Below are 25,183 nucleotides of genomic sequence, written 5' to 3'. Positions count from 1 at the left end.
ATTAAGAACATTGGAACGTGAGAGACCAATATGTGCAGCATATCAATACAAGAAGGAAAAGTATCCACACAAGATAAATGTCAAGTAATGAGCGCCAAGGTAGATCTCCTCGCCGATGAACAGTGAATTAAATGACACAACGCCTTCCGTTTCTCCAAAGACGCTGGTAACAACAAACCCTGGGTATATACTGAATGAAATGATAACAAAGAGGGTAGAAGGAAAGGAAAGAGACGACTGGAGAGTAGACGAATAGGAGAGTAAGTGGTAAATGACCAGTAGTTTGAAAAATCCATGAAAATGGCGTAGATCAAGATGGACCAAACGAGGGGAGCCATGGGTGAATAGGAGAGGTTGAAAATGAGAGAAAAGCAAGAGAGGATCAACATACGTGACGAAATCAAGTCGCGGCGGCAGTTGTTTCAAGCTTCTTGCGAGCAACAATAATACTCTTCAGCGAGCCAAGCCAACGCGCCAAGGATTCTTCATCTGAAGCACAAAGACGATAACTCTTTTCTTCCGCGATGATTTGCAGACAAAACTTCTTCGACCGGGACAAGGGGTCGATCTCGGCCACATCGATGATCTGTGACATGGAGATAATTTTAACAGGTGAGTACTCCTGCTCATCCTTGTAGAAGGCGAGGTTCTTGGACCGTAGCACAACCCAGAGTCGTTTCCACTGGCGCACGGCGCCCTTGATGCGCAGTCCCTGCAGATACCCCTGGCAAATGACTCGTTCGGGATCGCGCAGGATGCCTAGATCTGCTTGTCGGCCTGCATCTCGCGGCAGGGATGTTGACAAAAGTCTGTCATCCGGCGCGGAGATGGAGAGGGTATGGATGGAAGGCATTGAGCGCAACCGACTGTTTCGTGGAGGCGGGCCATCGGAAAGCTCGGAGTAGGAAGTGACATCGTTGCCGGAGTAGTCCTGGGTGTAAGGGGGTTTGCGGGAGGAACGGGCGCGAGGAGACAGGGTGCGACCCTCGGGGGAACTGGGGCGACCGGCGGCATCGAAGTCAGAGTGATCGGTTGTATCCTCGATGAGTTGTTTCTGGATGGCGGGGGTGCCGTCTTTCTTGGATAGTGCCGCTACAGCAGCTTCGTCCGCGTCCGCGGGAGTCTCTATGCGAATGCGAGCAATCCAGTCATCTGCGTCGCGTTCGGAGAGCGCCTCGAACCGGTAGTTCTTGGAGGGCGTGAACACACCGAAGACATATTGGCGATGTGAGCGCGGCGACTTGACCGAGGCGACGGCGGTTACGTCGGATAGATTGATCGAGACGCGGAGACGGGTGGTTTCTTCATCCTTGTAGACGGACAGTAGATTTGGGCGGAGAACGAGGTAGGCAGGTTTCCAGGAGGCGCGGAAGACATGTTTATGCTTCACCCGTCGAGAAACGCGGCCGCTCTTGAGCACGCGGTCGAATTCGAAGCTTCCGTTCTCGTTGACGGGGGAGAAGGTATCCAGATTCATATGGCCGTTACGCGACGGGGGTGGGCGGAGATGATCAGGAACCCGGATGGCGGGGGATTTGTTGCTGAGCCCTTCGGAGAGCGAGGGACGAGCCAGCACAGAATTCATGGTGGTGATGGAGCATTAGGGTCGCGCATTAATGAATTATAGGGGGAAGGGATTATCGACGTGGAAGTAGGAAAAGTCTAGATCTATGAGGAAAAGGGGGGCAAACCCCGCGGTGTGTACCATGCAAATTGCTGATCGTTTCCTATCAATTAAAAGTCAAACTGAGTCGGTGTTTGGAGTTGCAGATTGTTTAATAATAATAAAATCGGGATTGCCCAGGTGATAGAAGTTGCATGGTGGATGACCTTTATACTTGGCAACGGATGATGCCTACGCGTGGTAAGCCTGATGTATACGTAAGTACCAGATTGCCGTATTGTGAACGATATACTTTGAGGTTCCCAAGGTTATATGGCTCTATTTTTGATGCCTATTTCTAAGCATTTGATCCCATGTAATTTAATGAAAAAGAAAAAATAATAACATGAAATCCAAGTCGAGTAAACATGCACACGAACACTACGCAAGGGTCCAGACCCCCTTCAGGCCACATCGCCCGTAACGAAGAAAAAGTGGATCGGACCCTGTACTCCCTCCTGCAAGGTACGGTACAACTCTGGTTTGTTTATTATCTTTAGTAGATCTATTATGATCTATCTATCCTCGACATGTAGTACTCATCTACATTTTATACATAGGAATCCCTGCTCGTTATAGGCGGGAGGTACGGGAGGCTCTTCCGTTCTGATGATTTGCGGGTACAACGGCACAGTCTCCGACTCTGGACCCTCGATCGTCATGCGCTAAATCCTGCCATAATCTCCAGGGCTGTCAGAGCACAGGAATATCTTGATCATAAGTTGGCTCGGAAATCAAACCGGTACGCCATTGTTCATGGATTGCATATATAGGCGTCACGGAGGCAAATCCAATATCCAGATGTATGGGAAAATTGCTGCCTGTGATTACTTGTCAAGCATTTTGGGTGGAGATGATCATCCATATCCCAACTTAGGTACATTAATTCTAACTGATTTTTCTCTCTCCCTTTAGCGAAATATAGAATCCACAACCAGTATGTCAAAATCAAAAGCTTCTAAGGCCCTCGTGTACCACAACTAAGGGGCCGCAGCCAATGACCACGGGCCGAAATAAAATTAAGCAAAAAATTAAGAAATTGTTGAACGGCCCTAAGAAGCCCTACACATCCGGAGCGTAATAATTGTAGTTATAATGGAATTGGATATATGGAGATTATTCGTTAGATGATCTTATTCTATACAGATACAGTTGCATTAGAATCTGAAGGTCAAAAATCGAGAATCCCAAAAAATTAGCTACCTTTTTCGCCCCAAAACGACCGTAGCGGATAGATTACGGTAAATGACATACCGCTCGATGATCAATTTCCGGGCAATCACTCCGTACCTGTCGGATAAAAAACGGTCTCGGGTGTGAAACGCGTGCCAAGTACTAAAGAGGCCACAACGCTTGCGCCTCCCTGGACTAGGCTTGGCGAGACTTCTCAACTTCATCCCCATTCCCCCCTCAAATCTTTCCTCCTTTTCTTCACTTGACCAACCATCGTCCATCTCATGTCCACCACTCATCGTCATTCCTATTGTTGAGGTCATCTGCGTTAACCGCTCCTGACCCCTCTCAACCCTCGGCTGGGACTGAGAAGGACTTCTGGGGGGACAGGAAAGGAGGCATTCCTCCGGCCACTCGTTTTTGTCTGAGATCTGGTCGTTGCTCATCTGAGTATCGGGCCCCGGATTCTCTTGATTACTCCCCATCGATTCACTCGGAACAACCTCCCCCCCCGTCTCTGATCGCTACTGGGGTCCTACAATCTTCTAGCCCTGTGCTATTTGCCCGGGATCCGATTATCCACCGTGGGGTTTCGACGCGTGCCCCATAATCGCACCCATGAGCTTCATTCAACGCATCACAAAGCGGCTGCCCAGCGCGCCGAGCCTTCCCATAGACGATGAGCCCCGGGAGAAGGGCCGCAGTTCCGCCCCCTTAGCCTTCTTCCGTCGGCGCATTCGTTTGAAGGGCAACTCGTCCATTTCGATACCCCTGGGATTTGTTTTACTATTTCCATGTCTTGTAATTGTCTTCATTCTACTTCTTTTCGTCCGACATCCCTCGTCACCCGGGGGGATTCTAATTCCAGCGGGCACTCCGCCTTCCATTCGGTACGTCTTGCTCTCCCCCGACTCTACTCCGGCCTCAATAAACAATGATTCGTGACCAGTAACTGACCGTGTACTCGTGAGGAACAGGAAAATCAGCGAAAAATATGACAAGGTTTTCGCCACGGGTTGTTTGCCCATCGATCCCGAAGGGCCGAAAGGCCCCAAGGCCAACGCCGCCTTCGTCGTCCTCGCAAGAAACAAGGAACTTGAAGGTGTGATCCAGTCGCTCAAGTCCATTGAGCGGCACTTCAACCGTTGGTGGCACTACCCCTATGTCTTCCTTAACGACGGAGACTTTGATGAGGAGTTCATAGCAACGGTGAAGAACTACACCAGCGCGCCAGTGGAGTTTGGCAAGATTGACGATAGCATGTGGGGTTTCCCTGACTGGGTCGACCACGAGGTTGCGAAGGAGGGTGTCCGCAAGCAAGGTGACGCCGCTATCATGTACGGTGGTATGGAGAGTTATCACCACATGTGCCGGTTCTACTCAGGGTGAGCGATCTTTACGAACGAAGACCATGACACACAATACTGATGCAGTCATATAGACACTTCTACAAGCACCCTCTCCTGATGAAATACGAATGGTACTGGCGTTTGGAGCCCGAGATCAAGTACTTCTGTGACATCACTTAGTAAGCACCCCCCCTAACAACGTCTTTCTTTCCTCCAGAGTGCTTACATGCTATATAGCGATCCATTCCTCAAGATGATTGAGGCGAACAAAACATACGGTTTCACCATTGCAGTCAAGGAACTCCGCGAGACCGTTCCGAACATCTTCCGCTACGCATCGGCTTACAAGCGCAAGAATAACATCAAGTCCAAGGGTCTATGGGAAATGTTCTTGGAACGGCCAGCCGAGGAGGAAGTCCCCCCAGAGGAAGAGCAGAAGCAGGACAAACTCCCCGATGAGATCTTGCAGACCGAACCAGGCGACAAGAGTCTTGATGACATCGACCCTGAGGCCATGGAAGGCGAGAACTACAACATGTGTCATTTCTGGAGTAACTTCGAGATTGCGCGCTTGGATTGGTTCCGAAGCAAGGAATACGAAGACTTCTTCAATCTGATGGATCGGAGTGGCGGATTCTGGATGGAGCGGTGGGGTGATGCCCCTATTCACTCACTGGCTGCGGGTGCTCTGCTATCCCCGGCCGACATTCATTACTTCCGTGACTTCGGTTACCGGCACACCACCATCCAGCATTGCCCGGCCAATGCCCCCGCAAGGCAGCTTGCCCGTGAGCCCTACCTCGAAATGACCACCGAGGATGAGAAGAAGCGGATTGAAGAAGACGAGTACTGGGCCACCCCTGACCCGGTTAAGGAGAACGGTGTCGGTTGCCGGTGTCGCTGCGACACTGACATTGTCGACGTTGAAGGCAAGCAAGGCAGTTGTCTTGCGGAGTGGGTCGAGGTGGCTGGTGGTTGGGCATCGCCATAAATGAAGTAATTACCGCTTGCCTTGACTCTTCCGCATCGTTTCTCATTGCCTGCTTGTCCATGCGTTTTCCTTCAGCTGCGAGCATTACCTGGGTCTACCCTTGGGAGTTAACTCTGCTGAAACCTGCATGTTGTGTTGGTTGGATTCTTTTTGGGTGGCGTTCAACGGATCTCACGGCTTTTTTTATTACTCGGAAGATGGCGTGATCATATCCATCATCCATGTTGTCGTATTCATCTAGCGTGCTGTCCACGTCGCTGGGATTGGCTGTGTTCTATTTATGTTTCGTTTTTGGTTGTTCGACGAAAGGGGGTCCATCGTCTGGTCGGCAGGGTGCCAACGTTCCATCTCTGATGGTATATTTACATCTTGTTCCTGACGTTCATCTGATCTCGTTTGCCTCCGATCACCGGATGGCGATTGGTCAGCTCGAGAGAGTCCTGTGCATCACATGGGCATACAGCACAGTCTCGGTGACGAGATCATCCCTAGTACAATATGGGTGGGATACTGGGGAGAATGATGGCATCAAGCCTCTGTTTTTTGTTGTCTTTTTCCCCTTTTACAATTTTTTATTTCCCTTTTTCTTGCGACTTGTCACTACTACAATTGTTTCTTCCCCTTCTCCCCAGTTTCCTCAAGACTTACACTCTCTTGTGGTTATTCCCCCAGCATGCATTCATGAAATGTACATACCTTGTTTTTCCCTCCTCCCAATCATCCTTGGTCCGGTGGTTTACACCCACCGACCCTTCTCCATCACATTGCTTTTAAACCTCGCAAATACCAGATCGAGCATGGCTGTTTATAGAGTATGGAATAATCACCCGGTGAATTACGCGAGAATGAGATCAGTATAATGCACACTATCCAAGTTTGATCATTTCCTGTGTAGAGGTAGATGCAGATCGGAACTCAGTTAGCTATTCAGGCTTAGGCTAGCTAGTAAAGGAAGCAGCATCATGTCAGGTTACATGAGCTAAGCATCAATTAGGCTGAACTGAAGTCATGCAAGCGTTTTCAGGTTACAATCATGTTTAGATCGATAGTTGTCAGGCTGATATGACCTATCCACGCTGTACCGTGAATTGCTCTACGGACCTCGGCGATACCACCGACTCACAATGCCATTCCAATGCGGGACAGCGGTTAAACCATGATCCCGTTTAGATTACGACAGTCGCTATCAAGTAGCGTCGGATAGGAAGGTGACATTAATGAGGGGAAAAGGTGAGGGGGTTCTCCATAGTGAGGGGATCTGCATTGATAGACCAGATAAACAAACCGCACCCCTTTCTCCGAAAGCTTCTTTCTTCTCACTTCACACCCAATGATGTTTTGGTTGTTTTCTATACTCGGTGTGGCTGCTGCCTTTAATAACCCACCAGGGGTAGATATCTGGTGTGGTAAGGCATATTATCCTACGTAAGGAGCTTGTTCATTGAGATGGCGCGTATGTTTGCTTGGTCTAACATTGTGCTTCCTATAGCAATGCCTCGTTTGAACCGGGGGGTTGGCTGGATAGTCCCGCTCTATCTACTGTGCCATTGCTTGATCTAAAGGTTCGGCCGCGCATGAGTTTGTATACAGCGTCCGATGAAAAGGGGTCTTTCATCATTGATGCAGGGATCTCATACATCAATGGAGAACCCTTGGGCAGTGACACCGTTACTGGAGAACTTGGACCTCAATCCTTAGAGATCTCGATTTCTATCGAGGGAAGCCAATTGACCGTGCACCACACAGTGCCTCTCAATTCATCCTCGACAGAAGTGGAATTTCCCCTACTACATCTCCCCCCCTCGCTTCGAGTCGTACAATGTAACACTCAAAGCAACTCACCCAAATAGCCATCATGCATACACCGCGACAACTTCACTATACCATCTACCCACCCGAACAGATGGTGGCAGTGTCACAAAAGTGGACAGTCTCTACGGCGGACTCTCTGTCCAAAATCAAACCAACCCGTCAGTCTGGACGCCGCTGCTTCCATACTCTTACTACGTCAGCTGGGACGGCTGGCTCGAGAAATCCTTAGACAATGTCCAGAAATTCAAAGACGATGGCTACAACATCATCCACATCGTCCCGAACGCAGGCCTGGCTAATGAAGCATTCAACTTCACCGAGCTGAGCCTCTTCCTAGACAAAATGGACGAAGTCGGTCTATGGCTTATGTACGACATGCGCTGGACATACAAGAATCTTACCTCCGTCCGCGAGCAGGTAGATATCCTTAAAGACCATAAGAGCATGTTACTGTGGTACACAGGCGATGAGCCAGATGGACAAGGTGATCCACTGAATGCCACACGGATCACATACGACCTTCTCAAGTCGATAGATCCCTACCATCCCGTCTCCCTGTGCCTGAACTGCTACAACTTTTATTTCGAGGAGTATTCCTCCGGAGCAGATATCATTCTTTCGGATGTGTATCCCATAGCCGTGAACACGAGCTGGTCGACTGTTTACGAGACGCCATGTAATACTACCTACGGGTGCTGTGGATGTGATGATTGCGAAGGTAGTGTGGAAGACATATCGGTTCGGCTGGATAAGTTTGCAGAGTATCAGACCTGGCTTGGAGCAAGTCCTAAGCCCTTCTGGGGTGTTCCGATGGCTTTCGGAAATGAGACTTTTTGGACTCGGTATCCGACTGCAGCGGAGGAGGTTACTATGACGATGCTTAGTTTGAATCATAATGCGAAGGGCATTGTGATGTGGGACTGGCCGACTACTACCGAGTTGGCTAATGTGACGAGTGCGCTTAGTCGGGTTCTTGCTGGGGATGAAGTTACTGGGTTCTTGTTGGGTTCGCCTACGGTTTCGTTGCAGGCTAAGGGGCATTCGAAGATGGATGTTGCGGGGTGGACGCTTGGGGATCGTATGTTGGTTAGTATTTTGTCGTTGCAGACTCCTTCTTGGTCGTCGTCCGTGACTGTGGAGCTACCGGAGAGGGCTCAATCGGTTACTCAGGTTCTCTGGGGCTCTGGGGAGTGGAAGCTAGTCGATGGGCATCTGGTTAAGAAGGGTGGAAACGGTTTAGAGACTGACCTGGTAGTTGTTGAGCTTGCCTCTAGATAGACCGACGGATCTTGGATAGGCTGTTTGCCTAGGTACGCAAAGCTGTATATACTTTCTATAGAATAGTTGACCATTCTAGAAGAATGTCTGATATGTCGAAATTCCCACTATCATGGGTTTGGACGCACGCTCTACCATATAACAACTGTCTTCTAAATGCCGGCGCCTAGGCATGTTAATAGAAAGAGATCGCGTCGAAATCTTCATCGGCAAAAATAGGATATGGCCTTACATGTTATCATCTCTATCGGGGTTAGAACAGGTGTGTTTTATATCCGGTCCAAGGAAATATTGTTGGGGACAGGTGAAGAGTGTGGAAATGGAGGCCAAATAGACTTTTGCAGGCGGAGTAAAGAAGAAAAAAGGATACAGTCTGGTAAGTCCCCGGGATAGGGTTTGATCGTTTAAGTAGTCCTCCGCGCGTAAGTAGGTAGGTATAGTTACTTAGCTACTGCATGGGTATGAAAACACTATACCAAGACCCAGAAAGAGGAGTCTTAAAAGTCTGATAGTTGCGCCAGCTTCACCTACAATGTACGTCAAGCTATAGAATACAAAAGACAGGCGTATAGATGTCAATGTCTCGACTCCACCTTAGGCAGCAGGTGGGGCCTAAAGTGGAGTTTCCCGCGTTTCTTACTTCCTTATCATTATGATCATGAATGTGATCGGGATCTTATAGAATGTTAGATTTCTATTCAAAAGATCAGAAATAACAAAAAAAAAAAAACAAATAAGATTTAAGAAATAGGAAAACTAACCATATCTCCCTGTACGTCTATGTAGAGTGGAAGTCTAAAACCAGTTGCGTCACTAACTTTCAACCCCGCCAGGTCATGCTTATCAATTTATCCCCAAAGAGCTTCTTGTTCCCCCTCTTTCTCTTCTTTCTCTATCTTCTCTCTTAACTGACTGAAACCTATTCATCAAATCCCCCTTAGACGACTTCTGAACTCCCTATTCTTTCATTTCGGGATTATTGTTCCCCCGCCCTTGCCCTGGGTGATAAACCAGCTGACGGGCAACTCCCCGCGGACCCACCGGGGCACATGCCTCCACGTCTCCATCGCTCTTGTATGTCTTCCCTTTTCTTTTGTTCTTACCTTGCTCATTTGATTTCATTTTGGCACAGAATCCAACTTACTCCTATGACCCTCAAATCATGTCTAACGCTCCAGAGTCGCCCAGGCGTCCTACGAGCGCCCACGCTTCTCATCTTCAGTACCCGACCCTCCCGCCGCTGACAGCCTCTGTCGAAGAGTGGTTATCTCGTTCACGACCCGCCAACAGCATGACTTCAGACCGTCCTCTTGAGCCCCTTCCAAAGTCCCTGAGCGATAGCTGGGCAACTCTCAGCGTATCAGATCTACATTCGGAGGACGGTAGTCACTCCGAACAGACCGACGTGGGGTCGTTGATCGACCAGTCCACACCGGATGATGTGGCTAGCCTGGACGAACGCTACAGCAGTAGTGAGGCAGGTGGTCCTGATGAGGACGATCTACAGGAACATGAAGACCACGAAGTTTACGAAGATGAAAGCCTCAAGGCGGATCGGTTCTCAGGCCTATTCCACCCCGATGCGGCCATTGATGATAGCAATTTAACTACCATACCCGTTCACCGACAGTCCATCGACTCGATCGAGTTCGTCGAGCCTGATAAATGGCCAGAGATGGAGCGGGTGGAATTAAAGCATACAGTCCGTATCTTTGAGGAACCGGCAGCGTCTGAGATCAAGGCTCAACTACCAGAGTGCTCACCCCAATCAATTCTCATGGCGACGGTCCAGCAGACCATGACAAAGCAAAGTCTGGATCTGGATAAGCCCTTCCGCGTCTTGTATGTCGGACAGCCGGACTGTCGCAACATCATTCTGGACAAGATCGGCGATGTCTTAGTATCGAGCTCGTCCGCAGGGTCGCAATCTAGCTCTGCTGAATCTTCACGGTACCACGTTGTGCCAACATCTTTTGGAGCTGGAGCTGTTCCGAACTTTGCAGAACTCCTTCCTATTCATGTCCAGCTCGTGGTTGACGAGTGTGTGGCAGCTACCAAGGGCAACCACTCGGGTGGATCCTGCACGGTATGCCTTACCTTCAAGAATCGGCCTTCATGCCAGTCTTGGTGGGGCGGAGATGACTATCACGTCTCTTCCTCGTCGGAGTGGACTTTGCCAGATGTGGCTATCCTGTTCGTGTCTAGTCGTGACAATGATGTCGCCGTGCAAACTAGGCATGCTGCCCATACATTCTTGGAACGACACGGGGTCCCCGCCATGGTCATCTCAGATGAACCGCTTTGGGAAAAGGCTGGCGAAGTCATCCCTCTGAACGAGAGCAGCCTTCACGTGTGTCTGGAGTCTCGAGATGCGCAGACTGGAGAAACAGCAGTGTTGAGGCGCTACCCCATCGATCTCAAGACTTTCGAGAGTATCACGCCTGGTCAGCTCAATAGGAACCTAGCTTCGCTCATGGACTTTTACCCCAAGAAAACACTGAAGGTCTCTGCCGACACACCGATACCATCCGAATCCTACTCCTGGACTGACCCCGAAAAACATCCTCGCAATTGGATCCCATCCTTTGATGCTGCTCGAGCTCCTCCAATGGGTGCAATGCTGCGACTCGCCACACTGACGCTCGTTTCGGCCATTGTGCTGTCTCTTGGATATGCAGCGGCCAAGACCATCGTCGTCTTCATTATGCAATGGGCTGTTGGCTCAGCACTATCCGGCGGACATACCTCAGCACTGACCCCGATGGGTTCAACAACTCCACTAGCCTTGGAACATATGGGGCACACTTCCCTTTCACTGTGGTCGGGTGATTCGGGGGCCATGGATGCCACTTCTCCCGGTTGCTCCCATATAGGCCAGGCAACACCACACACTGTCTCAGGCATAGGATTCTCTGAACGAAACGATGGATTCGAAATACAAGTAGTTGGAGACTGCCATGTGGCCATCAAGCCTCCGCGTAACATCGCATCCCACAAAAAACAGCCTCGGTTCCATGTTACGGTTTGCCGGGACGGGAAAGCCCTAGCGTACGAACTAGCTGCACTGTTTGATGGTGTCTATACGCTGCGGCTGGACCGAGAAGATGCATACGGTTTGGTCAATGTGACAATCATCGCCAAGTCGAAGTCACAAGTCAACCAAACTATTATCGTTGACTTTGGGACTCCATGGCTGAAGATTGCGAATTGGAGAAGAGCAGCTCGTGCGGTCTCTTCACAGTTCTCAAAAGACTTGCAGATTGCTCAAACTGGGTTGTCTGAAGTGTACGGCCGACTGTCAACAGATTTACAAGTGATCATGGGGGACGTGGTCAAGAGATCTCATTTCCTGCGCCACGATGCTGAGCGCGTTGGCCATGACAGCCTACGCGCTGGAGATGGCATGCTGTCCAGATCAAAGCAACTCTCTGAGGTTATCACCCGCAACGCTGTCCAGAAGTTCCGAAGCGTTTCTTCTGTTTTACATAGTCGCTCTGTCCGTGTCAACGAGGGAGCCAGAGGGGTCCTCAGCGATACCTGGGGCCGTCTGGGAAAGTCAGCGTCCCAAGTGGACCTTCGTTCCATGGTGGATCGAGTGCGCAATGCGAAATCTGACACGCTGGATCGGGCTCAGACTCGTGCACGTCTTTTCATGGGACGCGGCGGAAAGGAACCTGCTAAATCCAAGAGTAAAGGGGGTAAGCGCTAAGCCTAATCTGCTTTGCATCATGTTCTACCACACACTCTCTTGCTCATTCACGATCTGGCTAATTATGGGTGTTTTGTTGTTTACGGCGATTTGAGGCGGGGGGACGGATTTTGGAATAGTTCAACGCGGGGATGCGGCGCAACACAATTGCTTTAGTTCTTTTTCTTGTTATTCCCCAGTCTGCAATAGCACTTCAAATACCTCTCTTTCTATTCAACTAGGGCTTCTTTAGATTCAGATAGTTTCACACCCCCTCGCGTTCTTAACAATAAGTCGCCTTGTATGGGGCCTGAAGGCGGTGGCGATATTCTGCCCCCGCGCACCCAAACTATTAATTTTTCCCCCCTCATTGTCATCTCCTTGATCAACAAACCCAATTCCTCTCCTGAAATTTACCATATTCCGGTGTTTTATCGCCTGTCCATCTTTCAATAACTCCTATCGTCTCCCTTGAAAAACCCCCAACCCTCTATTCACCATGTCTGACGTCGCGGAGACCAAGCCCGACCCCACCACTGCCGTTGAGGAGCAGCAGCCCGAGACCACCGCCACCGGCGAGGGCGAGAAGACTGTGACCGAGACCGCTGTTGACGCGGCTAAGGACGCTGCTGAGACTGCCAAGGACACCGCTGCTAAGACCTCTGACAGTGTTTTCTCCATGTTCGGTGGTGGCCCCAAGAAGGAGAAGAAGGAGGAGACTGAGGAGGGCGCAGATGAGCCCTCTGGCTCTTCCAAGGCCCAACAGGCCGAGGAGGTGAGTTATATCCTTTCCGAGATGACGGTCATAAGCCTGGGGACCTTGAAGATGGGGCTTTCTTGGCCATAGACCTAAGAAAAACACGGGAGCGCGGGGTTATAGTCCGGCCCCGCGTTTTGTGTGGTGGCTTGCCAGATTGTCATCCTGTTCAAATCGGTCCCCCACGGTGAAATCCTGATAATTTCTTTGACTGACCATGAGTTTGTATAGAACGAGGATGAGGCCCCCGAGTCCCCCGACGTTCACTTCGAGCCCGTTATTCGCCTGACCGAGAAGGTGGAGACCAAGACCAACGAGGAGCTCGAGGAGCAGTCCTTCAAGATGCGCGCCAAGCTGTTCAAGTTCGACCGCGAAAGCAAGGAGTGGAAGGAGCGTGGTACCGGTGATGTGCGTCTGCTGAAGCACAAGGAGAACCAGAAGACCCGTCTGGTCATGCGCCGCGACAAGACCCTCAAGGTCTGCGCCAACCACTACAGTGAGCCGACCCCATGAAGTACATCAGATCTGCATGGAATACTGACAGATCATCTAGTCGTTCCCGACATGAAGCTGAGCCCCAACGTCGGCTCTGACCGCAGCTGGGTGTGGAACGCCGCCGCTGATGTCAGCGAGGGTGAGCCCGAGGCTCAGACTCTGGCCATCCGCTTCGCCAACAGCGAGAGTGAGTCAAGCCGTGATGAGATACACAAGGATCACTTATGACTAACCTGTCTGTAGACGCCAACCTCTTCAAGGAGGCCTTCGAGAAGGCCCAGCAGGAGAACGAGAAGCTCTTCAACGCCGAGGAGTAAAAATATGGCCATTGCTATTTCCTCGCTCCAACAATGAACGAGTGTGAAATAAAATCACGACTGTGATACACACTCGCCGCCGACAGCTTCTTGCTTCGTGGACCACGACTTTTAACTGCTCCCAACCCCAATCCCAACATTCAACCATACCTTATGTCTTTTCACCAGTTCAAATTTCACCATATTCAATTCCCCAACTCCCCTTCCCCACGACTGTACACGCGAGACGGCAGTGATGAAGATGCTGTTCGCACAGACGTCGCAATGCGGTTTATGAAACGAGGGCAAATACTTGATGTCTTTGGTCCAACAGTCGGCAGTAGATAGACCCCCTTTCCCATCGAATATACACCCTGCACATCATATACAGAGATGCATGAGTAATTACTCATGTCTTGTACTTGTAAAGAAATGCATTCTCCAGTTGGAATCATTGAAATCATCTATCTAGTTCGTACAACCCATAGCATCATGTAGTCGCACTACTCTGGTTCCTAGAGTTGAACAAAAATCAAGTATTCACCGAGTATGCGTTCGAAATTGATCCAAAGTCAAAGATTAGTGTAAAACGAGCTGAAGTGGTTAAATTAAGGCGAGTCTGCAAGTCGCGGGGAATAATACATGTAGGCGGTGTTGAGTCTCCTTCAACCTCGCACCTCCTCCCCACCCGCATCTTTTCCTCTACAATATACAGGATCAAAGCCGGGGGTTTATCGAGCAATAAATTGTCGCTATCTCACTTCTCTCGATCTTTTAACGTTATCGAGTCTATCCCATTCCTTTTCCACCGCAACTGGAAGGCTAAATCCCGCGCGTCTTCTCATTTCGCACTGCCGCGCAAACCACTTCCTTCCCCAAACTTCTACACGCTCCGCGCGCCTTTGTTAGGCACAACCATACCGTTTAAAGGTCTGGAGCTACTCCGCTAAAAGTTCTTGCCATCATGCCTGAGGTAAGTCATCATCCCATCTCTGCCTGCGCCGCACCTCGACGTCTATGCGGTCTCAGTCCATCACGGTCCTCCCGCTCTACCAGAGCTCCCTTCTCATATTAGGGATGCATAAGAGCATCTAGCGCACTCTTTTCTCAAAATTTTGTAAATTTTATGCTAATTGTACTTTTCTGTTATAGGTTAAGCGCACCGTCCGTCTTGTCACGGAGCAGCATATCATGTACGTTCCCGACATCCTGCCTACTCTGCCTGCCCTACCTGTCTATCCACACACCAGAACAGCAATTGAGCCCCTCCGCATACCCCAAAGCTTCAGTACATCATTCATGAGTGGCAAAGTGGTGTTCTCAATTGTTGGTGGTTGAGGGCGCATACTCGTCAACAAGACCGTTGCGTGCGAGCAAACAACATTCGCATCACGCGCTGCGATGCCCTTGGATTTCCAACTGGGTCCAAGCATCCTTTCTTGCCTGTACTCTCCGCTAAAGCACATGCGCTAACTGGGATTCGTTCCTTCGATACAGTGACAAGCCTTCTGAGGTCGAGGGTTTCCCTCAGCGTTCATGGTCAATCGAGGTGTACGTGGTCAATGACAAGGGAGAGCAGATTCCCGCCACCCTCTTCGACAAGGTCACATACCACCTTCACCCAAGTTTCGGCTCCCGCGCTGTGCAAAGTAGGTCTCTCTTGGCTCTCTGGATTCATGTGGACCGCGGTTCACAAGCGCGTGACTGCTTAAAGGACTTCAAGCTGATAATACATCAATAAACAGCTTTCAAAAACCCGCCCTTCCGTATCCAGGAGGAGGGATGGGGTGAGTTTGATATGCAGATCGAGCTTACCGCCGACAAATCTCACTTCGTCAACCATGACCTCAACTTCTTGCAAGAGCGATACGAGTCCAAACACATCATTGTAAGCTGACTCTACCCACGTGGTTTGAATGACACTCTTTCTGACTCAGTCTTTCGTGGCATTGTAGACTTTCAAGAACCCCAAGCCAGCTTTCTTAAACATTCTGCGTGAATCGGGCTCTGTTCCGGGTGACGAGAATGGGTTGAAAAAGCGTAGCGCAGTTGGTGAGGAGAGTGCTAACAAGAAGAAGAAGCGCAATGACAAGAACGTATGACTCGCCCCCTCTCTTGAGGCTATGGATATCAAACTAACACTGCCCAGGTGGACATGGATAAACTTGCCGAGGGACTCCAGAAACTCGGCGAGGATGACCTCTTGCAGGTTGTGCAGATGGTGCACGACAACAAGTCAGCAGATTCGTACACAAAGAACGACGTCGACAGTATGTGCCCTCAAACAAACCTCAGAACGTACATATACTAATCTTTCCATCAGTGGGCGAGTTTCACGTGGACCTGTACACGCTCCCGGATACTTTGATCAAGATGCTCTGGGATTTCACCTCGGAGCGTGGGGCTATGTAAGCCACAGCATGGTTGTTTTTCTTCCTTGATCTCACTTGCACTACTCGGCTTCTGTCAGTCCGGGATATCCCCTATGCCCGTTTTATTTTCCTTGTTTCCTTATCTGCTGTGTCTTTTTGACGGGGAGTTAGCGGATGCTCATATCAACCTGGCTGGTGCTTTCCTTGCACTTCTTGTCCTCTCTTTCTCTTTTTCTTCGTAGACTCTGAGCTCGTTTAAAATAAGCCATGCTTTGGTGGGCTGGTGCTGATACAGTCGTGAGGTACGGATTGCTTAAAAACTAAGTTATGGTTCCGATACCACAATTTGATCTTTTAACGTGTTTTTGTTCGACCGGCATGGTTCCGTTTTTTTTAAAAAAAAAATGACCTAAGAACCCAAACGTTATGTTTCTAAGAAGGGAACAGTTATCATTGACAAATTAACTCAAGTAAGACCTTTCTGCGAGTCAATATTTGACGACCGTAACCGTAACAACTTGATGGTCAAATACATCGGCGGCTTAGATCCACTTTCAGCTTTGAGGCCACCTCCCAAGACTGTTACAGCAAGACGTGAAACATGCTTTTTATACCTCGATTGCAGCCTACTGAAGGACATGGGGGAAGGTCCCCTAGCATTTATTTAGAGTATGGGGTTTGAGGCTCACGTCAGTGGCATCGCAGAGGAAACAATAGGATAAGCTTACGATGACTGTAAATTGATAGTGCTGAAATCAAAGCCGGAGAAGAGCGGCATGCGACTCTAACACGAATAGAGTACCGTTCATGCAAGGGTATAAGCTAAACCCTACGTGGCCATTTGGGGGACGTTGTTATTATTAAAGTCCCCGAGAATCCCGTACGACTTTAAGCTTTCAAGTTAGGGGCTGAGAATGGCGGTCTGTTTCATCAATAATACCACTTGATCGGTATTCTACAGAACGGTCAAATAAAGCTGCACCTACTTAATTGTTTACTAGAATAAAATACTAATTGATCATGTTGCATAAAATTAGAAAGCAGATGGGATATCTCAAAAAGACAACACATTACCAACCCAGACCGGTCAGACCAGCTGAAACACAGTCATCCACTCGAGACAAGGAAAACCGTAGACAACGGCCATGTGAACCACCCAAAAAAAAGAAAATATTGTACATGAAAAAGAATCGCAAACTTCGATGCGGTCTATGCGCTCCAACGCCGTTGAGATTGCCACCCATTCTTCCCTTTTGTGGACATAGAGACGAGATCAGGATAAATCAAGAAATTGTTGTTAAGACACTTTGAGAAAAGAAAAAGGTAATGAAAGGAAATGAGAGGATAGGGGTTTGCGAGGAAAGAGCCAAGACGCCATGCTGGGAATGAATGAAGGATGCAAGATCATATGTGCATAATTAGAACACGCGGTTCCTATGAATAGATTAGTATGACAGGCCTAAAATCAGGAGATCAACAATGTGAAACATACAGCTTCAACAGATCCTCTAGGCTGTCTGCGCTGCAGGGCCGACCTCGAGGAATGTTGTGGATAATATCCGTAATGGTAGCGAAGACATCGCCGGCACGGTAAGCCAGCAAAGCCGGGGCTTGGATGTGATCCATCTCAGCAATTTCATGGTGCAGCTTGACAAAGCGAGTAGTGGCTTGTCTGCGGGCGATAGTGTTGAGACACTCTTCCACAATGGCACTCTCATCAGACTAGCATGGTGGTTAGTCTCGACGAATACTAAGTAAGAATGAGACAAGACATACCTTGGGATCATAAAGACAAACCACAACAACAGTACCAGAAGTCACCTTCTCGATAGCATCAAGGTAACCCGCAGCATCAACAATGTCGACCTGACCGTAGTGACGTCCGCGGGGTGAGGGGCGCCGGGCCTGGCGATTCTGCAAAGCTTGCATACGCGAAGCACGCCACTTTTGTAAAAAGCGCTCCTCCTCATCCTCACTGCCCGAAGACCCATCCGTCACAGGAGGCTGAGGCTCAGGCTTAGCCGAAAAGGCGGGGCCATTCTGATCAAAGCCCGCGGCATTAAGCAAAGTCCTACGGAAAGACTTCTTGCGTGCACGCTCAAAGGCCTGGGCGTCGGCAATAACACCCTTAGGACCGGTATTGGCCTCGAAAGTGTTCTTGGGAATGTGGTAGTTGGTAGAGGAAACCATGTCGTCGTCGAAATCTTCGTCCTCGTCTGAGGAGTCGACGGTGTGGCGTTGGCGCAGGTTGCGGGGAGGAGCGTCGGAGTCAGAGTCGTTTTCGTCAGAGAAGTGGGGTTCGTCGTGATCGTCTGGGTGAGAAGTGAATCTGTCGCGATTGTTATTCACGAGGGCATTGAATTCTTCTTGGGCAGACATCGTGAAAAAAGTTCCGTCCGGGGGTCGGTGGGGGAAGTGGGAATTTATGAATGCGTCCGGTGCCTTGAGTTGAATGAGGAATGGAGAGCTGAGATTGGCTAGTGAGTTTCAAAAGAGAACCCCCTGAGAGAATAGACAAAGAGAAGGTTGAGACGGAAGAGGGGCTGAGCTGGGAAGAGATCGCCAGGGTGAAACGGGCACAAAAGCCCCTTTTCGATGTGGTTTCAGGCTCGACGATCCGGGATCCACCGAACGGCCGAAGAACTTCAACTACGTATACCGTCCGAGTTAGAGTATGAGACTACGTCAGGCATGTAGAGTATGACCTTGGAAGTAAACATAAATATTTTGATTCCTATTTACTCTTATTTATTCTGATTCACTCATACTCATGTACCAAACACTCTAGTGTGTACTAAAACAATGTATGCTTATTGCACGTGGACAATTAACCTTGTCGCCCTAACTTCGCCCTAAGCCTAAAGTCTAAGCCTATAAGCCCGCGCGGTTCGTGCCCATCACATTCAAGCCTCGTTTCAGCTTTGTTTATTTTTTTGTGATCAGTCGGATGAGTTGTCCATGAAACCTCGACTAACGCACCTCGGCCCCGAAACCAATCCACCCATGACGCAGATTCGAACCTCGATCCACACCGTTGAACAGTTCCAGACCCTCAACGGGAATCAGCCGAGTCGCAAGGAGAGATCGATGGTGGATCCGCTGCCTGAACAGGAGAACAGTCTGTGGAGACGGATGATGATGGATCCTGGATGCCGTGCCGCGGCGAGCTAAGAAGAAAAAATTAAAAACGGATTCCTGTGCCTCGTTTCGAATCCTTCGTGTGCACGGTCTTTGCCTTTTGCCTGCTCTTTTCTTTCATTCTTCCACCCCCTTGGTTACGGCTGCCCAAAGATTTGGGGGGCCAATGAGTCTAATTACGACCAGTTCGGTTTCTTATGCCGAAAGGAATCTGGGGGGGGAAAGATTGACGTCGAAGGTTAAGAAAGCCACTAAAATAGGCTTGTGAACTGGGCCATGGTTGGGGTCCCGTGGATTTGGCCCCCAGATTGCAATTCCGCTAGGGCTGGGCTATCGGCTACTCTTCCCCAGAGTTCGCGCTAGGGATTGGAATTGGGTTTGGCTCTCCCTGTCGTATGTTCATTTACATTTTTAGATCTTAGCATATCATGCTGACTAGGAGACCCGAGTCACGCACGGCTGGCATTGGCGAATTTACAGGGATATCACCGGCATCTCCGGGTTACCATTGAGCACAATCCCTGTACTTCAAACACTACGCCATACTCGGGTTCCTCAGTGAGGCCTACAGGTCTACTCGTTCTCTCTACCAGGGCAGCTCAGAATCTTGGAAGACACCATGTATGGAATGCCCTAGGAAGCTCACGCCACGCTCACAGACGCCCAAGCCCACCAGAGAGGATTCGAGGTACAGTCAAAGACTGCAGCCTCAGATCCCCGCAGAAGATAAACACAAAAAGTGAAAAGCACAAATGGAAATTGGAGCTGCTCAAAAACAGGATTGAGGAAATCCGGTCTGAATCCCTGAGGAGATTCGTGGTCACAAGGACACAAAATAGGTACATACTCTTTGACGAGACAGTGAAATAGGAAAAGAGATGACGCGGTAACGCAAAGGAAGATAAATCAGGCAAAAGCAAAACAAAGAGATCATGGCCAAATCCAACAAACCGGTCCTTTCCTTTCCGAGAAAATACATACCGAGACCGATGCAGAAAAGGCAGTCCAGAACGAAGAGGGGTAATAGAGAAGAAGAAATAAAGGGGGAAGAAATTCAGTAAGTGTGGAGGGGGGAAATAAGGGAAAAGTTGAAAAGAAGAGAATAGGGGCATCATCCAGCAGGAGAGAAACAGAGAAACAGGAAACCGACGAAATAGCCATGGAAGCACCAAATCTCTGGTCTGAGTCTGTACCAAAGGCCGGTACAACCATCAACACATCCAGACGGCTGCTCTCTCTCGTCATGTCCAAACATTGTGTCGTCGCTTTCGTTTCTTCCCCGGCGCCGCGTTTACCTCCACCATCCAACGCTTTCCGTATCGCATGCGACGGACAAATCTGCGCCGTATTATCAGGGGAAGCAAGGAGCTCCCCGGTAACTGATTATTATCGTACAATGGCGGAGATCCGACCCATCGAACCAAGAAAAATTTCGAATAAGAGCATTGCAAATGATCGACACGGGGGTATCTTGCGTTTGTTTTTCTTTTTGGGGGAGAGGAATTACCAGGCCCAGACCTTGAGAAGGGAATCCCAAGATCCAGTGCACAGACTGATGCCGTCGTTGCTGACTCCCAGGCAGCTCACGCGGTTCTCGTGGCCGCTCAAGGAGCCAACCTTATCACCACGAAGGACATCCCACACCTGATTTCGCGTCGTTAGCAGATATCCAAACAGGTATTCAACTTCCAATAACGTACCTTGCACTCGAAGTCGTCGTAACCGGCAAACAGTAATCGGCCAGACACGGAGAAAGCAACGGAGGTGATACCGCAAAGAACTTGGTCGCTCTGCAGGAAAAAGAATTAGTCTCATATTTTCGAAATCAAAGGGTTTGTCGCAGGAACATACCTGGTAGATGTTCAGCTCGCGATCAGCACGGATATCAAACAGACGGCAGGAAGTGTCGTCAGAGCCGGTACCGAAGGCATTGCCATCGGGGAAGAATTGGATGGCGTTGATGTCGGACTCGTGGCCAGCAAATGTCTGCACGGCCTTGCCGGTACGAATATCCCACAGCTTGGCGAAAGCATCACAGGCACCAGAGACGAAGATGTTCTGGTTGGTCGGGTTGATGCTGATCGACATCACGTCACCAAGGTGATCAGCGAACTCGGTAACCTTGGATCCAGACTCGATATCCCACAGCATACAGGTCATATCGCCGGAAGAGGTGATGATGCGACGATCATTGATGAATCGGCAGCAAGAGAGGTAACCGGAGTGACCAGACAGCTCGCGCGCAACCCGAGTAGGGCCTTCGCGCGACGACAAGTTGTAGATGGAACAAATGTTGTCCAGACCACCACAGGCGACGTAGTTTCCACTGGGCGCGTACGCACAAGTCATAACCCACGATGAGCGCAGGGGGATGGCGTGAACTTTGTTGGTGGTGTAGGCATCCCAGATGATGAGCTTTCCGTCCTGCGAAGCTGACACGAGATGGCGGCGGTCGGTCGACCAGTGCATGGCGTAGATCTTCGCCAAATGACCCTTCAGTGTGCGGCGAGGCTTCATACCAATTCGAGGGAGGGCATCGGTCTCTCGCTGTGCTACTTGGCGGACTATGCAAAGGGTCAGCATTGGTCATCCAGATTCCACCACCACATCATCCTCCTGAATGTAGGAGTAGCCGGGGTTCTATTCCGGGGTGGTGAGTTCAAAGTGCGGATGGTCAGGAAGTCGTACGGGAGGTGTCGGCCAGCTCATCCTTCCGGCGCTTGATCTTGTCCTTCAACCCCTCTGCTTCGCGCCGAGCCGCGGTAATTTTCGCCTGCATCTGTTCGCCCGTCATGTCGGCTGCCATGTTGCCGGATAGGGGCCCCTGGGGTCGTGTTGTTGGGAGGAGGGGAAGCTAAGGAACCAAGGTCCAGGGGGGGGGGGTAAAGGTATTAAGGAGTGGGAGGTTGAGAGGGATCCGGAAAGGAAAAAGGAACTGAGAGTGGAGCGAGAGCGGAAGCGACCGAGTTCAGGCCTCAAGCTGTGAACATAGTCTGTGAAATAAAAAATGGTCGCAAAGGGGATTGAGACGGGCTCGAGGAAAGAGAGGGAGAGGGAGAGGGAGGAATCGAAGGTTCTGAACAGGGGGCGAGTGTATTACCGGGTGCTAGTGGTAACTTGATGACCTCGCATTGCAACTTGGGAACTCCATGATTTACAGTTCGCGTGTCCTCAATTGACCCATAAATAATTTTTCATTAAAATTGGACATTATGATCACAATAAAGAATTTACAATTGTTTCTTCTTATCATCATCGTAATGGTCCCGAAGGTGGCTAAGTGATGATTTTATGGTTTTATCTGTGCATGTTCCGTATTGATGCGCTATTTCCCCGGGCGGTAATACCCTGACAATACAGGCGCCCGCAACAGGGGGGTGAATCCTCCCCGGGTACCTGAGCCAGTGATCTTTGATTCCTGTGCTTTTAGAATTGAATTACTGCGTGCGAAGACAATGGACCAGTTCCACATAGGACTAAGCAGGAGGTTCTGGGAGGCGAATTTGGCAATTAGCGCTGACGAGGTGGCCCCGAGCAACCCAACAACCCTAACGGAGGATTTCAATGCAGTGGCGCTGGGGATCAGCCTAGCGCACCTGGCCCCAATTGTTGCTGATGGGAATTGATAAGTTTTTCAGGTCTCCTAATCTCTTTCCATACGTAATATCTGGTACAGTACATGTTGCGGAGAAAAGTTGGGAACGATGGGTCTATGCAGGTTATGTATAGAAAACCTTGGAGCCCCCTGTTTATAGAGTGCAGCCTCAACTTTTCTCCACGTCAGAGAACCGCGGCTAATTTCTCCCATTTCTTTGTCTACGCATTGTCTGTGATTGGTGTGGTGCATCTGGGCGTCATAGCCCCGATGATCTTTTCCGCGTTGCGGCCTTGGGGGCAGTATTGGGGCTATTTAAAAACTTACGGACATTAGACGCCCGGAGATGAGGGCGCATTTCCCTTATACCTGAAGAATCATGATTTTCTAATTGTTTACAATACCGCAACTTCTTCGGCACTGTACCACCCAGCCACCAACAGGCCCAAGCTCATTCGCCATGCCTTTTTTGGTTTAATTGAGGACTCCACTGAGGCTGACTAACCTGCATATGATTTCTCTACACACTGAAGAAAGAGAAGCAAAAAATCCTGGAAGGACAAAAAGATACAAGAAACTTGATATCAAACGGGGGCCTAACCGTTTGGTCCTGCCAATTTACCTTCAATCTCCCAGATTTGATCGCTTCCGCCGACTCGGCTCATCGGTGCTTCAGGAAGATGAGTTCCCCACTACGGCGTGAGACCGTCTCTGGGCCCCTTTTTTTGTTTTTTTCCCAAAACCCGCAAGCTTGATATGAGTCTAGACGATCATTATTTACGTGAATTAACTTCCACGTGAGGCTGATATTGTGTTCTTCTTGGTTCCAGCTGGACATTATACATTCTCTGCACGTCAGCAGAGCTATTTCAGGCCGCCTGAGGGGGCCGATCTGGTATTGACGGAGTATACCGTTTACAGTTTCCATTGTTCGACTTTTTTCAACAACGACCCACTGTATATTGGATGTGCCTCTCCACCGACCCCCACTGGAGGATCTACATTAGAGGCCCGGTCAAATGCAGGTGATATTTACCGTTCGTCATTTGTCCCTTTCGGATGCAGCCAGCCGGGCATAAATGCACATCTTCGTAATATTAGACATGAGGCTGCTGGCCGAACTTCCGAATTATGCTGAGTCAGTTATGACTATAAGTTAAGGCCTGGGGGCTCTAGATTCAGCCTTTAGGCACCTGGTCATCCGCGTCCCAGGAGATTTGTATGTGGATCTGCCAAGTACTGGAATACTTGATGCCCAACTACCACTGTAAACTGCTTTGGAGATATTTCAAAGTATGTATGGTTATTACCGCGAATATTCCTATCTATCTTGTACAGTAGGTAGTGTGAAGACTACATTTAAGGCGGGTCAGGAAGAGGCATGGCACTTCAACTGGGGGTCTTGGTAGTTCATCGTGATCCCAAAAGTGGATTCTTCAACATGGGTGACCCATTAGTATCATGGATGTTCAACGGTGATTTCTCCATCCGAGGTCCCCTTTTATGGAACCTGTTGGTGATTTACATAGAGAAACAAAAGGATAGCAGTGCACGGGACTCGAGTTGATCATGATCACGTATTCCCTGTGCTTGGGGCATGTGTTTCCCCATTTCAGATATTGCGATGTGCTATCAGGGGCTACTAGCTTGTGTTGGGCCATTGGCTTATCAATACATCTTCTAGGGTTGGTGGCCCCAGACTGCAATCAGTGCACGAGTACCTCTGGGCCTTGACTTTGTCAAATCATGCGAGAAAATTGAAAAACACCCAACATCGCCTGGGCATAATTAGGTGAATAAAATGGACCTTGTGTCACATTTTTAGTTCTAATGGATAGCGATCAAGGTGCATATACTCTCGGAAGGGCTGACCTATAAAGATTCAATATTAAGACTCCACGCATATTGCGACATTCAAATTGACCGCAAATCAATTCAACCCTGCATAAACAACCTGAGGAATAAGGATGAAACAGATGAGATGTCAAGGATTTTAAAAACCTGCATATATGAATAGTTATATAAATGTTTATCGTCATCAGTTTCAGGGTCGTTCTTCTTAAGACTAATTAAACCCTTGGAGGCTGGGTTAGTCAACTCGGTATCGGCCTTGTCGCCACGAGGGAGCGGATATCTCCTGCAGGGCGGCAACGTAAACGATCGGGCATTTCTCCATTCCAAAATCATTTCTCATGAATGTAGTAGAGTTGGACGAAGAATCTTTTTCTCATGTACGACGGTGCAAGTGCCGTTAAAAATAGAGCGAGTCGGTTCACGGTGGCGGGAAAGCCAATGTTCGGGTCCCGTAATATTAAGGAGGCACCTGACGCCTCTCCGCTTTCGCTCTCAAAGGCTTTTCTCTCTCCTTCGCCCATCAACCCAACACCAACCCACCCCCATCTATTCTCCCTCGATTCCATCGCATCTATCTCCTATTCCTCTCTTTAATAGTTTGGGAATCACTGGTATCCCTGCCATCCGTCTTTCCTCCGCTCTTCCTGTCGAGAGTCTCGTGGAGTCATCACCAATTCCGCACCCCCTCAGTCAACCCTCATCGGGCACCGCTCATAGTAAAC

At 49.5% G+C, this 25,183-nt stretch overlaps 8 protein-coding genes across 8 annotated transcripts; 5 read left to right on the top strand and 3 right to left on the bottom strand.

The window, feature by feature from the left end:
• Window positions 1–400: 400 nt before the first annotated feature.
• Window positions 401–1,585, bottom strand: N7503_005382 (PH domain-containing protein; the record flags this gene model as incomplete). The annotated part of the gene is made up of 1 exon (XM_057064929.1): window positions 401–1,585. One exon carries the CDS (start codon window positions 1,583–1,585, stop codon window positions 401–403), a length of 1,185 nt encoding a protein of 394 aa, XP_056922672.1.
• A 1,869-nt stretch (window positions 1,586–3,454) lies between these two features.
• Window positions 3,455–5,176, top strand: N7503_005381 (glycosyltransferase family 15 protein; the record flags this gene model as incomplete). Its single annotated transcript, XM_057064928.1, has 4 exons — window positions 3,455–3,726; window positions 3,814–4,221; window positions 4,278–4,364; window positions 4,423–5,176. The coding sequence occupies 4 exons, from the start codon at window positions 3,455–3,457 to the stop codon at window positions 5,174–5,176; spliced, it is 1,521 nt and encodes a 506-aa protein (XP_056922671.1).
• A 1,330-nt stretch (window positions 5,177–6,506) lies between these two features.
• N7503_005380 (uncharacterized protein) lies at window positions 6,507–8,266 on the top strand (the record flags this gene model as incomplete). The annotated part of the gene is made up of 3 exons (XM_057064927.1): window positions 6,507–6,601; window positions 6,666–6,997; window positions 7,080–8,266. 3 exons carry the CDS (start codon window positions 6,507–6,509, stop codon window positions 8,264–8,266), a joined length of 1,614 nt encoding a protein of 537 aa, XP_056922670.1.
• Window positions 8,267–9,428: 1,162 nt separating this feature from the next.
• On the top strand, window positions 9,429–11,975 carry N7503_005379 (uncharacterized protein; the record flags this gene model as incomplete). Its single annotated transcript, XM_057064926.1, has 1 exon — window positions 9,429–11,975. One exon carries the CDS (start codon window positions 9,429–9,431, stop codon window positions 11,973–11,975), a length of 2,547 nt encoding a protein of 848 aa, XP_056922669.1.
• Window positions 11,976–12,453: 478 nt separating this feature from the next.
• N7503_005378 (Ran GTPase-binding protein YRB1) lies at window positions 12,454–13,523 on the top strand (the record flags this gene model as incomplete). Its single annotated transcript, XM_057064925.1, has 4 exons — window positions 12,454–12,729; window positions 12,943–13,207; window positions 13,265–13,393; window positions 13,450–13,523. 4 exons carry the CDS (start codon window positions 12,454–12,456, stop codon window positions 13,521–13,523), a joined length of 744 nt encoding a protein of 247 aa, XP_056922668.1.
• Window positions 13,524–14,190: 667 nt separating this feature from the next.
• On the top strand, window positions 14,191–16,083 carry N7503_005377 (putative transcription initiation factor subunit (TAF30)). The gene is made up of 7 exons (XM_057064924.1): window positions 14,191–14,475; window positions 14,655–14,695; window positions 15,000–15,151; window positions 15,248–15,390; window positions 15,458–15,598; window positions 15,652–15,772; window positions 15,826–16,083. Exons 1-7 carry the CDS (start codon window positions 14,467–14,469, stop codon window positions 15,912–15,914), a joined length of 696 nt encoding a protein of 231 aa, XP_056922667.1. The 5' UTR covers window positions 14,191–14,466; the 3' UTR covers window positions 15,915–16,083.
• A 1,209-nt stretch (window positions 16,084–17,292) lies between these two features.
• Window positions 17,293–18,253, bottom strand: N7503_005376 (phosducin family protein; the record flags this gene model as incomplete). The annotated part of the gene is made up of 3 exons (XM_057064923.1): window positions 17,293–17,308; window positions 17,367–17,596; window positions 17,651–18,253. The coding sequence occupies 3 exons, from the start codon at window positions 18,251–18,253 to the stop codon at window positions 17,293–17,295; spliced, it is 849 nt and encodes a 282-aa protein (XP_056922666.1).
• Window positions 18,254–20,515: 2,262 nt separating this feature from the next.
• Window positions 20,516–21,818, bottom strand: N7503_005375 (WD40 repeat domain-containing protein; the record flags this gene model as incomplete). The annotated part of the gene is made up of 4 exons (XM_057064922.1): window positions 20,516–20,656; window positions 20,713–20,802; window positions 20,864–21,576; window positions 21,701–21,818. The coding sequence occupies 4 exons, from the start codon at window positions 21,816–21,818 to the stop codon at window positions 20,516–20,518; spliced, it is 1,062 nt and encodes a 353-aa protein (XP_056922665.1).
• Between the last annotated feature and the right edge of the window lie 3,365 nt (window positions 21,819–25,183).

The sequence above is a fragment of the Penicillium pulvis genome, assembly GCF_028828015.1.
Source record: "Penicillium pulvis strain IBT 33274 chromosome Unknown contig_23_segment0_segment0, whole genome shotgun sequence".
NCBI lineage: Eukaryota > Fungi > Ascomycota > Eurotiomycetes > Eurotiales > Aspergillaceae > Penicillium > Penicillium pulvis.
This window is presented reverse-complemented; position numbering and strand designations above follow the sequence as displayed.